The sequence below is a fragment of the Dunckerocampus dactyliophorus genome, chromosome 4 (genome assembly GCF_027744805.1).
Source record: "Dunckerocampus dactyliophorus isolate RoL2022-P2 chromosome 4, RoL_Ddac_1.1, whole genome shotgun sequence".
Lineage (NCBI taxonomy): Eukaryota > Metazoa > Chordata > Actinopteri > Syngnathiformes > Syngnathidae > Dunckerocampus > Dunckerocampus dactyliophorus.
The window spans coordinates 5,830,963-5,847,685 of record NC_072822.1 but is presented as its reverse complement, the minus strand read 5'-3'; the positions used below and the strand labels follow the sequence as shown (position 1 = coordinate 5,847,685).

The 16,723-nt window shown below is 42.7% G+C and overlaps 1 protein-coding gene across 4 annotated transcripts in view; it reads left to right on the top strand.

Annotated features, from left to right (window-relative positions):
• Positions 1-16,723, top strand: part of pde4d (phosphodiesterase 4D, cAMP-specific) — a 188,897-nt gene that overhangs the window by 74,860 nt on the left and 97,314 nt on the right. Inside the window, exon 1 of one of the 4 annotated variants that reach the window (XM_054773490.1) lies at positions 911-1,745. The exons of the other annotated variants lie outside the window; for them this stretch is intronic. Within the exon in view, the coding sequence (XP_054629465.1) occupies positions 1,483-1,745 (263 nt within the window). The 5' untranslated portion in view covers positions 911-1,482. Of the gene's footprint in view, positions 1-910; positions 1,746-16,723 lie in introns of those variants that run through there. 4 annotated transcript variants of the gene reach the window in all.

Sequence of the window (16,723 nt, the reverse complement as noted above, 5' to 3'; positions counted from 1 at the left end):
CTTTTATTGTGAAATATCTCACAGCAGGCACAGTAATAATAGCATAATCATAATCACAGTAATAACACGTCTACTGTAAGCCATGCCAAGCTGAAACTCAACTCTGAACCCCTGACGTCACTTCCTGTCCTGCACACATCCGGAACACATTTGTAGCAACACGCACGAGCACAAATGTGTTCAATGTGTGATTTACTCTGATTATGTCTACTATATTGGGTAATACCAGTGTAAAGGTGACAATATTGGGTTTATTTTGGCTAAAGGGCTCTAATAATATAAAGAAAAACGCATTTAGAGGGTTGTAAACATGTTTTTTTTATGCTCCAACTACAAAAATATTCTGTTTAGTAAATGAGGAATCCTACTTTGCGGAAATTCACTTATCCAATTGACCATGCTAAACGAGGGCTTACTGTACATCCAGAGAAGTGGTTAAGATGAAAACAGTGTGCCGCCAACGTCTCTTTGCATTCATTCCATTCATTTATTGTTATTGCCGCAACTATTGTTGCTTTAGCCGTATTTTACTGATCAGTCAGGACAGGGATGCAACCAAAAAAGCAAAAGAGTCGTGAGGGTTGGCAAACACATGGCCTTTATAAGCGGGTTTGACAATACTGCCATAAAGTCTACTTTTAGTTAGATCTAAGTTTCATTTCAATAGCATTGTCCTCTGACAAGATACACGGTCATAACAATGTTGACTTTTGTGATGTAGCTGGACCCACATGTTATCAGCATTGATGGGGGCTAACTAATGTGTGCTTTTAGCGCCCTTTGTATAACGCATGTGACTCCACTCACACAGGATTCCAGCATTCCTTCCTCTTTTTTTTTTTTTTTACGTTTTATTAAACGCACACTCTGACACACTCGCTCTGTGCAGCTTCCAAAGGATCAGTCGCTTACAAACGGGCTGCAGTCAGCAGTCATTCTCTGAGAGGGAGGTGGGGAGGAGAGGATGGATGAATTGCTTCGATTGGATGGTGCAGAACTCCCAACAAGCTTTGCTGGATTTAGTCGCACCGTGCTGGTAATGGTTTAGTAGCTTTCACCATAAACAATGCTGTGCTGTTTGAGGGCACGCATTGATTCAGTTTAACTCCCGCCGGCTTTGGATCTACTGGACGGAAATCCCCCCCCCTCCTTTTTTGTGCTCGCATCCCGCCTTCCCTTCCTGTCCTCCATCGTCCCCTCATCTTCTTGTGTGCTCTCACACACAGCAAGCAGACATCCAGTGTAGTGGTGCAGACAAAGGCAGCAGCCCTCGGTGCCCATCCGACGAGGAGGAGCAGGGATTTTTTTCTTTATTTATTTTGCTCACTATCCAGAGGAATTTTGGCACATTTTTCGCATTTTGAGGAGAAAACTGGACTGACACCACTGAGGGAATTTATTATTTTTTTCTTACTGTGCTGTGACTGCTACTGGTGCTGGTGGAGGTGGTGGCACTGGTAGTACTGGTGCCTTGGAGAAGGCATGGCCCAGCAGGCAGCCATGGGGGTGACGCACCAGGACACCCTGGCCGTGCCCCCCATGCCGAAGCACTCGGGCCTGAATGAGGACCTGGTGAAGATCCTGCGGGAGAACCTGCTGCACCCGGAGAGGCCCCGCGGACACCGACGTTCGCCCTCCTCCATCTCCCCCCGCCTGTCCCCGCGCAACTCGCCGCGATTGCTTCGCCGCATGCTGCTCAACAACAACATCCACAAGCAGAGGCGCTTCACTGTTGCACACACATGGTGAGGACTCGCTGTGTGCATGCGTGCGTGTGTGTGTGTGTGTGTGTGTGTGCACCTGTTGGAAAACTTTTACGGTCAGTTTGTGGGATTAAACACACATCTCACATGTCAGGCGTGTGCACGTGCATAATCGCCCTGTTTTTATTTTTATTTTGTATGGGTGTAGCATGGGTACACCATAATCACGGTTTGGTACATACCTCTGTTTTTAGGGCACAGTTCGGTTCGTTTACGATACAGCAAGGGAGCAAAAAACATGCTTAGTGTTTAGGAGCTGTAATGATCTTTATAATGAAACATAAAAAGCTGCAGGCAGCGATTCTCCAACTTTAATACTATTCTCATATAAAAAATAAAAATAATAAAATAAAAATGAAAATATCAAAAGGTTTACATTTATTTTTAGGAAAGCACAGCAATGCAGACAACAGGTGCAACAATAACAGTTTGAACAGTCTAAATTATTTTTTAATTTTAGGAAATTCAAGTTCTTTATTGACTAAAGTGCAGCGTTAATATTTCCAGCTTGCAACCCCGTTTCCAATCTCCACTGAACACCAGCATAATTCTTTGCTCTTATCCATTTATCTTTGTTCGTTTACCTATTTCACCGGCTCCCAAACAGGAGACTTTAATGAAAGAAGAGGGTTTTCAAGCTCTGGCTTCTTCTTGGCACTATCACTAACCATGACCACCGCTAGCTATGGCTATGCTGCATTGGTTTAAGGATCACCAGGTGTGAACTCGGTACTCATCTGTACTGCAGCGAATCTTCCATATGGTTAGGCCCGTCACGATAATCGATTAATCGAACAATTAAAAAAAAAACAACCCTCGATAAATTAACGTATGCGTGTGTTTCATCTGCTCATCTCTCTGTTCCACACAGGCTGGATGACAAGAGGGTTCACTCTGCAGCTGTCTGTGTGCATTGGTTCTAGAGTGGAATAAATGGAGAGAGTGAACCCTCATCTTCTCTCATTCAGCCTCTTTGTGGACGCGGGCCTCTGAGTGCGGAGTGCTAGCACCAAATTAGCCTCGTGAGAAAGCATACGCTAACATGAATGAAGGCACAGACGCCATGGTTTCTAAGGCGAATGCCACAGCCCCAGTGTGGGAATATTTCGGTTTTAAAAAGAATGAGCAAGGTGAGCGCATGAACACCGACGGCCGACACGGACGGTTTTCTCAATTGGGAAAAAAACTACCAATTGAGGTGCCTCGGGCAGCGGAGCCTTCGTCCCGACAGTCAACGCTTACTGAGGCGTTTGGTCGGCAAAGGAAATATAAACAAAACAGTGCAAAAATGGTGCGCTCACAGACAGTGTCGCTCACTACATTGCAAAAGAAATGCAACCATTCAGTACGGTTATAGAAAATTTCTGCCATATAATTGTGATGTTTCTGTGAAACATTAAGAACAACGTGGTTGACCTCAAACGTCTTTCACTGTCAACAGCCAACAACATACATACAGGCAACTTCTGGCTCACACAGGTACACTATACTTGAGGACCATCTAGTGGTTCAAATGTGAACTACACCTCTCATGACAAGGGAAAAATTGTCTCAAAAAATGTTGTCGATAACATCGATTATCGACGATAATTTGTAGCACAATTATCGGCCAGGAAAATTTGTTATCGTGACAGGCCCGCGTGCCGTAAAACCAGATGACCAATACATGTACCAATACGCCCCTAATTAGTATTCATCTCAGTCTTTCCTCTCGTGCTGCCTGCGCTATTTCCTTACTACATTAACGGCACACAATATGAGGAAGCGATCACTTTATTTCCTCTCAGCGCACCTGCCTCTCCAGCGGTTTTCAGACTATTAATTAGCGCTCTATTTTTGGCTGTCCATCAGGCTCAGTTGAGCCCACCCACGCCTTGTGCCTTCATCTATTCCCGAGCCGCTCTCGCCTCTGCACCTCACTCCTTCCTATAACCAGTTACCAGCTTCCCCCATCGACCAGCATCACCTCCACTTTTGACGTCATCACCCACGTCCTCATTCCCCTCCATGCAGAATATCTATTCATACAACCTCCCCACTCCTTCCTCTTGTTTCCTTTCCGTTTATTAAATTTCCCCTCACTTTTATTATCTTCATCGCCCTCATCTATCTTTTGGTGCTTGTTGTATGTATGCACACAGCTGTGTAATTGTAATTTTACGACTTAATTATCTGTGTCTGCGTATGCACACATGAACGGTTTGTCAGTGCTTGTAATTTGGGATTATGTAACCATTCACACCCCCCCATGCTCCACTTAAAAGAAGAGGCTATGTTTTTAAACCTTTTTTTTTTATTCTAAATTAAGAAGCAGAGGTTTTTGCTTGATGTCTTTTTCGGTATCACGGTGGAAGGGAACAGGGTATTGATGTGTGTTTAATGAGGCAAATTCAATGAAATAGCGACCAGCTAGTAATTACACTCCCGCTCCTTGTTGATGACTGTTAATTGTGCTTGTTACTCCAAAGTTGAACCCAATCCCTTTTTTAAAATAAAAAAAAAAATGTCAATAGGAAATGTAAAATGAATTAAAAAGCTTGAAATGGAAATAAACAAAACTAGTCAAACAACTCAAGGGAACAGAGTATATGTAATTGATATTAAATTGATTGTATTGCTCATTTTGTATCGCACAAAAAGAATGTGTGATATTGCCGTGGATTTTAACTTTGTGGATTATTTCAAGTCTTTCTTTTTCTATTGTGCAACTTGCTGATTGTTAAGAACTGGTGGAAGGAGCGATTGCATGAATACTAGCAATATTATTCCGTTTATACGTGAGACGCATGCACGTTCCTGGCCATGAGATATCGATTATACTGTGGGCGCTGACTTAGCGGACGATTTTAAGCCCTTCTGTTTCTATTGTGCAAGGTTGCATTTGCTATTAAAGGCATAGTTTATGAAGTTGTGTGACGTCTCCATCAGCAGTGTCGTGCATCAAGACTTTTCCCCCACTTCGTACCGTGAACCAAGTTCTGGTCGGTTTTTGTTGTGGAGGAAAGTAGTTCCGGCTAGTTGCTGGGGTCTCTTAAGTTAAGCGTTTCGCTTCTCAAGATAATATGCATGCATAATAATACATTTGCATCACAAAACCGTAGCCCACAGAAAAGTCAATTCCTCTGCGTTATTTTCTCTCCGTTAGCACCACTGCGTGCTGCCGCTTGTCCATTGCTGTGTACGTGTTCCAGTGTTTACCTGCGAGGATAACGACGCATATGCTACGCAAAAGAGTTAGCATCAGAGTGGGGTAGAAGTTACTGTTGATTCACTACACTGCTGATGGGGATGTCATACAACTTCATGTCAAAAAACCTGAGCTATCGCTTTAATAACTGTGAGGATGAGTAATTGCATTGGCACTATGGCCCGCATGCACGTTCCCGTTCATGAATGAGCGAGCTGACTGTGGACTTTGACTTCGTGGATTGTTTCAACTCTATTCTGTTACTCTGTTCTATGTAATTCAACTATGCAAGGTGGCGGTTATCATTAATAACTGTCGGAGTGGGTTGAAGCATTTCCTTTGAGATGCTTACTGGATGTGTCCACGGGTGCACAACGATGCCAATGTCTGGCACACTGTGTTAAATACTTGTCGGACAATTGCTTTCAACACAACAGAGCGGGAGAATGTTACATTTCACACATTTGTCCCACTCGGCAGTACGGAACGATTTTTCACACAAGCAGCATCCCGCCTCTGTGAAGACTGTTGCGACCTCAGAAGACGGAAAATCGATGGGTGTACGTTGTCCCCTTCAATCTGTGCCGTCTTTTTATACAAAATAAAGGCAAAGAAAAATGTGACTTGGGTTAAGGCAGCGTGGGATGAACGGTATAGCGATCAGATGATTGATGGGCGAGATAGAAGGAAAATGTCACCTGCGCATGCTAACGGAAGACAAACAGCCTTGGCGTGGTGATTGTGGTGCTGGGCTTTCAAGAGAGCAACAACGTGAGCTGGTGAGAGAGGACAGCTGACCAATCAAGGCAGCGTGTTGTTTTGTTGTTTTGACATTTCTAAAACAAGAAAAGAATCACGAGTGTCAGACTATGAGACATGATGTGGGCGGAGAGGAGAAAAATGGTGTTCGGTGTTGTAGCAAGGGCAAGGGGAGACGCTATTTATTTCTAAGAGGGCGAGAGACACCGCTGTAATTTACCTCAATCATGTCCTCATTGTTTTAACACTGCAGGGGACTCGGAAGGGATCTACTGGGTAATAAATTCTGGTGACAAACACGCGCATACACACAGCCCTCAATGGCAACACTCTACTTCATTAAGGAGACAATACTTCTCCGTGGATTGATTGGACTGATGTATGGCTTTCCTGCTGGGACGCAATGAAAACCAGGGCAAATTGTTTTACAACCACTCCAGAGGGCAAATTCTGACTGGTTTCTGTTGCTCATCAGCCTTAGGTAAAGGTCCCCAATTACGGAAAATTGACTGTTTAATGATGTTACAGTAATGTGTGTCCCAAGAGCATGTTTTATGAAAATTGATCTCCCTCATTTGTTAGAGAGAAATGTGGTCACTTTTGAGGATCGGGTAGGGCCCTATGAAATCTGTTTTATTTTAACCCAAGTTCTATTGTATTTTTTCCAAATTACCTTGTTTTTTTTTTTACCATTTATTGTATTTTACCAGCATAGAGTGTGTTTTCATGACGTCATGAATTCAAAAACATTTTCCTCATGGCCTCATGGCCTCAGATCCACCCCAGCTAGATGAGGCCGCTTCGTGTAAACACCCACCACTTCACTGAGGCGAAGCGAATGTAAAGTGCCGGGCGGCGCGAGCTCGCTGTACCCAGGGTACGTGAAGTGGTGATGCCCTGCGATTCGTAAGATGTTATAGTAGGCATCTTCTGTGCCTCACACAGATACACTACACTTGAGTACCATCTAGGGGCTCAAATGTGACATGACACAGTGATCACTGCATGATAATATGGTCTAAAAAAAAGGTTGACATTATCGATTATCGTCGATAATTTATAGCACAATTATCGACTGTCAAAATGTTAGCCTGAAAGGCCTAGCTACACACCTTAAATAAATCTCGGAGATCATTTTGGTTCTTTTTTTTGTTGTTTCTTCAAGAGTCGGATTCTCGAAACAGTTTGTTTTCTCTGTTTTCACGCGTCTACGTGAACTCCCAGTTTACATGCACTCTCTCTAATTTTATTGTTGGCCAAACGCTATGTGCCTCCGAAATGCAACAGGGTGATTGCAGTCATTTTAGCTTGTTTAACTATCGTGGGAAGAGTAGGAGAATGCTAGATGCTAGTAGCTGTCATTGGCAGAAGACGTCTGTCTAACGCAGGGGTGTCCAAAGTGTTTTTTATTGGCCTTCCTGTTTCCCCTGGCGGATATGGTGGACATCTGGAATCGGTCCCTTGAGGGGGGCCTATGAAAAGTTGTGCGAATGAAGCTGCACAGCTCTTTTCAGCTCCGGCGGTGAAGCTCAAGTCACCTCAAGTTCTAGTCATGGCTGAGTGGAGAGGGCCGTGCCAACAACCTCTAATTCCTGTCCTGGCTGCGCGGAAAGGCTGCACAAGTGGCTAGCCCGCACTCAAACTCCACACCTGCAGCAGAAGGAGCCAACCCGCTTCCGCCCCCCACACCTCCAACTGCAAGAGTGGCTAGCCCGCACTCGACCTCTGCGACGCAGAAGGAGCGGCTATCCTGCATCTGTCCTCGCCTCTGGCTGCAAGAATGGCTAACCCGCGCTCGACCTCCACAGTTACAGCAGAAGTGGCCATCACAGGCTCGTCTTCCTCCTCCTCACTTGCTGCGTTGGCAGACCAGCTCTGTCCTTCCTCCCACTCGCCAGCTTCGGTGGCGCTCAGCCCACCGCCGCCGCCGCCGCCACCTTGCTTGTCCTCGCTGGCTGCTTGTCACAGTGGGGGTGCCGGTCCACAACCCTCCACCAGTCCTCCACCCATCTACCCTATTTTTTTAGGAATGTCTGGAATCCGTTCTTTGGGGGGGTACTGTCATGTCCCACATGACAGTTTGGACTTCAGTTTTGCTTTTCCTTTATTTACATTGTTTCCTGTTTGGTGCTCTTAATTTGGTTTTCTATTTCCTGCTTTGGAATCATGAGCAGCAACATTGGTTCTGCTGGTAAGGGCTGGCAGAAGCACCTGTGGGTAATTGTTAATCAGGCTACCATTTAGTTTAGTTTGGACTCTCTGCTAGTTGCCTCATTATTGTTTGCTGTTGTGTGGATCTGCTGCAATTGAAATATCTATATTTTCTTAGCATACCTACACGTGTTGGTTTACAAAATATCAAAGTGGCCCTCAGTATGTGGCCCTTGCTGGAAAAAGTTTGGACACCCCTGGTCTAACAGATAATGGAACTTTCCACAGCTTTCGTGTTGTCAATAACGTTTTAATTTGTGTTTAAATGACATCTGGTTTGGTTCTGGAGGTTTTGGTGCTCCTCAGAGCGATCGAAAATAAAATCACCATTGTGGTGGATTGCTGTGACGATGTAAATGCAAGCTTTCTGCAGGAATACTTGTCGATGACGTCTAAATTGTTGTATGTGGACATTCCATTCTTACTTCACTAAATGAAGTATGATAAAGGATGTCGGTTGTGAATGTTGTCTGCCGCTGTTATTGTTTTTGTCTACTACAAGCTGCGGGCCAAAAATGGCCCCCGAGCCGTACTTAGGTCACCCCAAATGTTTGAGCATGTCCTAATTTCTGTAAAATGGCCAGAACTTCCTTGGAATTGTTGGCAGTATTAAAGCTGCTCCATCTCCAACAGCAGCAGGGGCTTTAATGTGGGATTAGAATTGCACGCTGTCATACTTGAGTCATTGACAGCAGCGTTCGAGTGTACCTCACCATAAAATAATGTGGCCGTTCATTTAATACCAGCAATAGCAGTAATATATGCAAATTAGTTTTCAGCATCCCTGTGCTGCTGTACTGCATGTACAATGTAAGTGACTTTTTTCAGATATAATGACACATCCATTACTGGAGCGGAGCACCTTGTTTCACCACGTTTGGGCATATGACAAGGCTTTAACTGCTGTCTAAGTCACGTGTTCTTTGTGTCTCGAGTCGCTTGTGTTGTATTGCTGCAATACAATGATGGTCGTTTCATCACTAACGTGAATAATTATACGTACAGAGCAGTAGAGTTTGCTGGTTACATGAGGGGTGTCCAGACTTTTTCCACCGGGGGCCACATACTGAAAAATCGAAAGATGCCGGGGACACTTTTACATTTTTTAATGAGTTGTTCTTTATGTTCAAAGATAAAACAGCCGGCATCTCAGCTCTGTTATTGGTGACAAGGCGTATTCTTAGTATGAACTTTTTTTCCTTTCATTGGACTTGTTTGCTTGTTTTTCCTTTTTTTTATTTTTAGAAATATTTCTGCTTTTTTTGTACATGTTGTAATATTATGTTTTTACTACATTATATATTTACTACTACTTCATATGGTTTCTACTTTATATATTGTATTGTTTGTGTTCCATAACATTATGACTTTTTTTCATTAAAAAAAATTACAAAACAATTACAAAACTTCACATTTCGATAGTAATAACACAAATAATAATAATGTTTACAGTAGTAATCTATGATGATGCATCTATGATGATTCATTTCTGCGCTGGATTGGTTTTAGCCTGTTTACAAAACTACAAATTGCACCCTTTTGATTTTTCGGTATTTGGCCCTCGGTGGAAAAAGTTTGCGAGACCCTTGAATTAGACGGACTCTACCATTAACATATTTGTCTGGATTTGCAGCTAAATTTAACTGGGTCTTGGTTAGCGTGTGAAATGTTAATGAAATTCCGCTTTGTGCAGCCCAGCGGCGACGAAACGATGCTTGGCAGAGGTATCAAAAGCACAGCTTCCTCCCCCTCTCCCGATAGTTTGTATCAGACAGACACTCACGACTCTGCTCTGTGCTACCTCTGCCGAGAGTAACCGTTTTCAACTTTCCTCCCGAGTGACCTTGAAGTATTTTTAATGCTGTTGCACAACAGCATCTGACTGATGCTGCATTGCAACAGTGGCCGAGTGTCTCTCTTTGCAACAGGAGAGTGGACCATATGAGTGGGGGGGGGGGCAGGTGGCTTCTGGGATGGTTGTGCTGATGCCAGTACTTCTTCTGAAGGCAATGACTGGAAGGTTGTTGAGTGACGGATAGGTGAATGAGTGATTGTTTGTTGTGTGGCCATGTGCAGGAATGGTTAGATGGAACCACAAGCTTAATAAAGTGGTGTTGATTCAGGCTGGCAGGCAGGTTGACATCATCTATTTGCTTGTACTGTATGTCCTTAATTTATCTAGTCTTTGCGTGTAAGGTGTTGGGACCGGCCCTTTTGCAGGGCGAAAGTCCCCACGGATTCTTTCATTCTAACAGCCCTCAAATGAGTCTACTCGTCTGAAGGGCAGTTTTTACAATTTAATTCAAACAGGAGTAGATACAAACGATTGTAATGTCAGCACTGGAGTGAGCGATTAGCGGCCAACAAAGGTCGCTCTCCAAAAGAGGAGCTCTGTTCTCTATCAGAGAGGTGGTACAATGGGTGTAAACTTTTTTTGTTGTTAGGGTGTTGGGCATCAATCCGTCTCAGTTAGACAGCTAATCGCTGCTCGGACAGCCATTAAAATGCGACATATCTAGAAACTGTGAGTGTGGACAAAATAGCTATGAGATTTGAGTGTTGGTATCGGCCAAGATGACTTCTTGATGGTTCATCCTGTTTCTGCTATCAGCAAGCCTTCAACCTGTCTTGTTGAAACTGAGGGAAAATATTCCATTCCTAACATTGAGTGGCCTATGGCTTATTTTGTCTACCCTATTGAGGAACTGCACTCCGTTTGAATCGATTGCAACTGAACTGTTCAGGTTGTCTTAGAAAGTGAATGGGGATATTCCCAGGTATAACAAACTGTTACAAACACATCTTAGTTTGTTAATGCGTTCACGCTTTCGGTCGAATTTGCGTTACTTGGAACGCATTTTGTCGCAGTTCACTCAAACCCAAATCATACGAGGCGTTCCCCAAATCGCTGCTTTTTTTTTGGGGATTGACATTCAGCCATGATTGAGCGGTCCACCGGGAAAGTACCTCCCCAGACAAACCATCAGATCCCACGTTTAACCGTAGATTCCGTTTTTATTGGCCTGTTCCGTCTGCGATTTCGTTCATGAAATCATAGTGTGAGTCAAATTTGCAATTTTTGATTTTTTTTCTCTAGCCCCTTGTTACAATATATGCAGTATGTCACTTTCATCAACAAGACCTCATCAATCAACTAATGAAAGCATTCAATCCATGGTAGGTGTCCAGTACTGAATTTAGTGATGCAAATGAATGTGATCATCTAAAATGTGAACAGGTTTCTATGCATCCATTCATCTGTCCTACAGGGGTGATTTTTTTCCCTTTCCTCTTATAACCTGAAGCAATCAGCTTGTTTCCAGACTGCAGCCTCTCATGCCTATCTTTTCGATTGTGGCATTTCTATTAGAGCCTGTTGAGGCCCATGTTGCCTGTTATTTGCAGTGTGTTCAGTGCCATGTCCACATCACATCTTGTTCATTTTAAATATGTAGCTTTTACAGTATCTTTCGGGGAAATGTTTATGTTTTTTTCTGAGGTTTTCATCAGACCAAACTGTCCTCTCTGCCCAGGAGAATACATGAGACCCCTGTGATTTGCATACATATGAGCGGCGCAGCGATGCTGCCGCGGTTCGAGCATCAGCAGTGGTGCATTGACATGTTTGACAAGATAGGCCGATTTTGACATGCACAGTCACTAGTAAATAGGGCCGTGCTTGTATCAGCTTTGACTTTGCATCCTAGTATTAATCTGTATCAACCACAATCTATAATCTTTCGAACAATCATAATGCATTTTATCTCACTGTTTAGTGTGCCGCATTGACTTTGGTTCAGTCACTCTTGACGTACAGAAGTGCTAAAGCGGTCTTCAAATTATGGAGGCCGCCTTATCCGCAAACAATGCGCCGTCATCTGCATGCAGTGCGATACGAGTGTTGCATTGTTGACTGGAATAGACGAGATTAGGGGCCGCCGTCTAATCTCCAGAGGGAGGGCATGTAACAATGCATGCAATGTGCGACCTCAACTGCAGGAAATGGGATATTGAGTGGAGGCGTTGTATTCTCTAACAATCACAGAAGAGGGGTGACGGTAAATAAAGCAGCGGTGTCATCTTGATAAGTTGCAGCACACATGAGCTCGGAACAATGGCTTCTTCAGTCAAGTGTGTAGAGGAAGGAGGAGCGGTGTTGGGTGTTTTTGTGGACATGTACAAAAAAAGTGTGTACTGTATTTCCTGAAATTGTTGTTGCCTTCACTCCAAAGATGCTGTGTGCCAATGAATGGCCACACATAAATACCACACCACAAATAAACGGCTTCTTTCCCCCCCCCTTCAGGTGACTGCAATTACCTTTACTCTGTTGGCGCTGTATCACCATGTGCCACAACACCTGCAGAGCAGGCGTGGCATCTGTAAAGCTGAGGTTTACGGAAGGAAAACAACACAATGTAAATGCCTATTTCAGACATGGAAAATGAACCTGACCATTTTGCCGGCCTCAATATATTGCCATGTGCATGCGTGTCTGTTTTCCTCTGTCTCTCGCCTCCAAACAGGCAGGAAGAGGTTTCACTCTGTGCATTGGCTTCAGCACCTTGGTGCGTTTGTTCCATAGAACAAAGGCATGAACGGAGTGAGCCCTTTTGTCAGCCATACAGTCTCTTTGTCTCGGTGGGTGGAGCCGGGCCCGTTAGCATACACACAGAGTGCAGAAGAGTTTGTGGCCTCCAATCTAATTAACGCAGAATGCCAATCAATCGTGAACAAATAAACACACCACAAAAAAAGCCTGCTTTCTTTCCCATTGGGGCGGGGGGGGGGGGGGTAAACCCAGGATGTACCTAATTCCCTTTACTTTGACTAATACCCCATCTGTGGCGTCTGTAAAGCTGGATTTTATGGAACAAATGTGTAAGAAAATGTTAATACCCTATAAATTTACACATGGTGGGCGTTTATTGTATGTGTGTAACCAAGAAAAGTCACTGCTGCGTTTCCTCAAAATAGTGGCCTCCACTTTAATTGACTCAGTGCAGCAATGAATTGCCAGGTAGGCGTCCATTTAAAAAAAATAAATGCCATATCACAAATAAATGCCACCTTTTTTAACCTGAAGGGAAAAACCGTAACTGGGTACTGTAATGTCCAGACAAATGATATGTTCCGTTATTATAAAACATCCATTAAACTTAGTTATACTGTACATAATAATGTGTTTGTGGAAAAATCATACAAAAATATATTATTCATACAATACTATACTGAAATGACGAAACACCTTACTTCTATTGGAAGCATGGCAGTCTCTGCAGTTGAACAAATATGAAGAAATACTGTAATTCCATTTAATGCATTGTATGTACAGTGGCAGACACTCTGTTTACGCATGTTTTCTGGTGTAGAAGAGAGAGACACATTGTGTCACATTGATAATCAGAGCATTTCAACTGGTCCGAACACATGGAGGCGTCTAAGCAGAGGTTAGCGCACACCGACACGTTTAATTAAATGACGAGCAGAATGAATTGGGGTTGAATGGGCCCCAGCTGCAGGGCTTCATCAAAGGCTTGTTTGATATGCTGATATCTTTTTGATTCAACAAAATGACAGAAGGATTCTGCCAGTGGCCACTGCAACACATCGGCTATTCATTTTATTTTCACCTTTCATTTGAACATGGAAAGGTGGGCGGGTGCTGGGTTTATTTTTGTTGCAGTACAATGCTGTTCAAGTAGCATTTCTGTAATGGGTTTCACAAAAAAATCCAAATTACACAAACAGTGGAACCTTTTACAAGTGTAAAAATAAGCTAACTGCACTATAATAAGACTAGATGCTCTTTCGGTGTGCAAGAATAAGTTAGCTAGCGAATATTAACACTTGAAAACCATTTGTTGTTGCTGCTTGTGACTGGGAGTCTAGTCTCTTCACATTCATACATTCCAATTGTCTTTGTTTTTTTTGTTCTTGTTGCATTAGCCATATTGTACTGAGCAGCCAGGACAGAGACACTTGTACTACTTTTCGACTCGTCGCAATGGGTTCTATTTGTGGTGACTGATGATGATTAGCATCAGACTTGTCCTCTTCACCCATCGCTGGCAACACAAAAAAAAGCAAAGGAAAAGCACAAAACACTTGTGGAGGTCCTCGTCTATATCAGGCGTGTCCAAACTTTTCTCCACCGAGGGCCGCATACTGAAAAATGAAAGGATGCAAGGGCCACTTTGATATTTTGTAAAGCAACAAATGTTAAGAAGTTATAAATATTGCAATAAAAAACTGCATCTCACCTTTGTGATATATGTTTTTTAGTACGATTCACAGTTTTGCATGTCCAGAAAGAAGGAGCAAGAAGCAAAGCTTATCTAATCCTACGGTTTCACATCAACTGCAATACATTTATTCACCTCTTTTTCCAAATGTACCTTTTGGTTCGTTGGTTCCAGACGCGACCATGATAAGTGAATTTCAAAGTAGAATTCAATATTAATAAATTGAATATTTTTGTACTTGGAGCATAGAAAACCTGTTTATGACTTTCTAAAAATATTATTCTTTGTTTACATCACATTACGCGGTCTATGCTAACACTGCAGGGACGGCCGCCAATAGCATAGCAAGCTACCAAGCTAACCAGTTCTAAACTTAAGAAAGTGTTTCAAACAGAGTGAGGACGAAAGACAAAGAAGCCAAAAACGTATAAATATAACTTATCAACATCATTCTCGTTAAAATTACGACGTTTTCTTGTTAGACTCAAAATATTTTGACTTTATTCCTGGAAAATTACTGCAGATTTTTCCATTTTTGCTGGGTTTTCTTGTTAAATTGTATTTTTAGAATGTGCCAAGGGCTATTAAGAAAACAGCCACGGGCCGCAAATGCCCCCGGTTTGCACTTTGGACACCCTTGTTTTAGATGCTTAGGAGACGTCGCGAGAAGGGTGATTTCTGGTTCATTTTTAGAGGTCATAGTTTAGTTGCAGACTGAGCTGAAGTCTCTCAATCCTCCAAGTTTTTATGCGACTTTTGAGCATATTTCTATGACAATTTTGGTAAAATTCCAAATCGTACGACTTCTAAGGCGTTCAGCTTTAAAGGTTCCATAATATACACTTTTTTCCTCCTTTCTTTTTGATGTATCTTTATTATCTTACTTTGCTGATTTCACCAACCAGAACTCCATGTAATACTTGATTGCCGGGGTAGAATTTAGTGACTGATTAGCTGCCTGCACCGAAACCCTTCACGGAATAGCCGAGGAGCCAAGAGTGTGAAGGAGATAAGCGCTGGCAAGTTTTTGACATAGCCAAGGGTGTCTTTTGTGAGATGAGATGGTCAAATAGCCACTTATAGAGCCATGATAGCCATACGCTGTTAACACCATTTAAAGATAAAGACTATAGCGCCACCATTATCGCAACTCATGGTGGAGATCTCACTATCTTTAGCGAAAGAATTAACTTTGCATGACTCAAAATGAGGGTTCAACATGCCCTCAGGCTTTCATTATCATATTTTGTTGAGTGGGCACTATTAGCGTGAGGTGAGATCCTTTAATGATAGAGTGCTGTGTTCAATCCATTGGTCATGGCTGAGTATGGATGGGAGAGTGAGCTCATTAAGGAATGATGGAAAGCGTGGCCCCTTTTTATGTGCTGCAGCACACACAGCCGATCTGTTTAAACGACAGTTGTCGTGTGTTTTTTAATATATTAAGAAAGCGGTGTTGCATGTTGCCAGTTTATTGGCAAAAACGAGAAAAGTAACGATGGATTAATTCATCGGGGAGTGAATTTTGTGGCTTCACTCTACCATGGTTTTTCAAACGTACAGTCATGGAAAAAATGATTAGACCATCCTTGTTTCTTCTGTTTATTGCTCCATTTTAACGCCTGGTACAACTAAAGGTACATTTGTTTGTACAAATATAATGATGATAACAAATATAGCTCATAAGAGTTGAATTTAAGAGCTGATATTTAGCAACTTCCTTGGTTTTCTTGATAAAAACTAAAATCACTTCAGTTCTTACATGAATAGCTATAGCATTGTACTGCCAAAAAATGTAACTCTTATGAGCTATCTTTGTTGTCATTGTTATATTTGTCCAAACAAAGGTTCCTTTAGTTGTATCAGGCATTAAAAGGAACTTGGTCTAATCAATGTTTCCATGACTGTATAGTAATTAATAAATCCTCCTATTTTGTGGGTAAATATGGCCTATTATTTGTAAAAAAAATGCATATTTAAACAAATTTGTACATGTTTTTTGCATCAAAACGGTTAAATGAACTAAAATACAAATATAAGGCATTAAGAAGATGATTCAAATTGTGAATGTTGTATTCTACATTGGTCACAAGGTGTCATGGTGTCAAAGGTGTCACATGGTGGGCGTTTAGTGTATCAAAGTGCTGCTGGCACTGGAGGAGCTGCGGTTCCTCAGAAACATGAACATTGAATTGTCGCTTGAGAAGAAACAGTAGAAGAGTCGCTGAAATGTGACGGGCGGACTCTTTTTTGAGAGATGCTGTACCTCTTGCAGCTCTCAACAAGCTACCTCTTGTGTTTCTTCTTGATGTCATCCCTTGATGGGTTTTCACAGCCGACTCCAATATCCTGCTTTTTACGAGGGCGGGTTTTCATCGTTTATGTGCTCACGTGTGCGTGTGCGCGCAAATATAGACAGTGTAAATAGACCCAGCGCCACTTGTGTGCATTATGTACATACACATACAATGTGAATGGCCTTTCATGGGTGTGCGCTTGTTTTTGTCACTACCCGTCCTGATTACCACTTGTATTGATTCAGCGCCGCCGGTAATGAA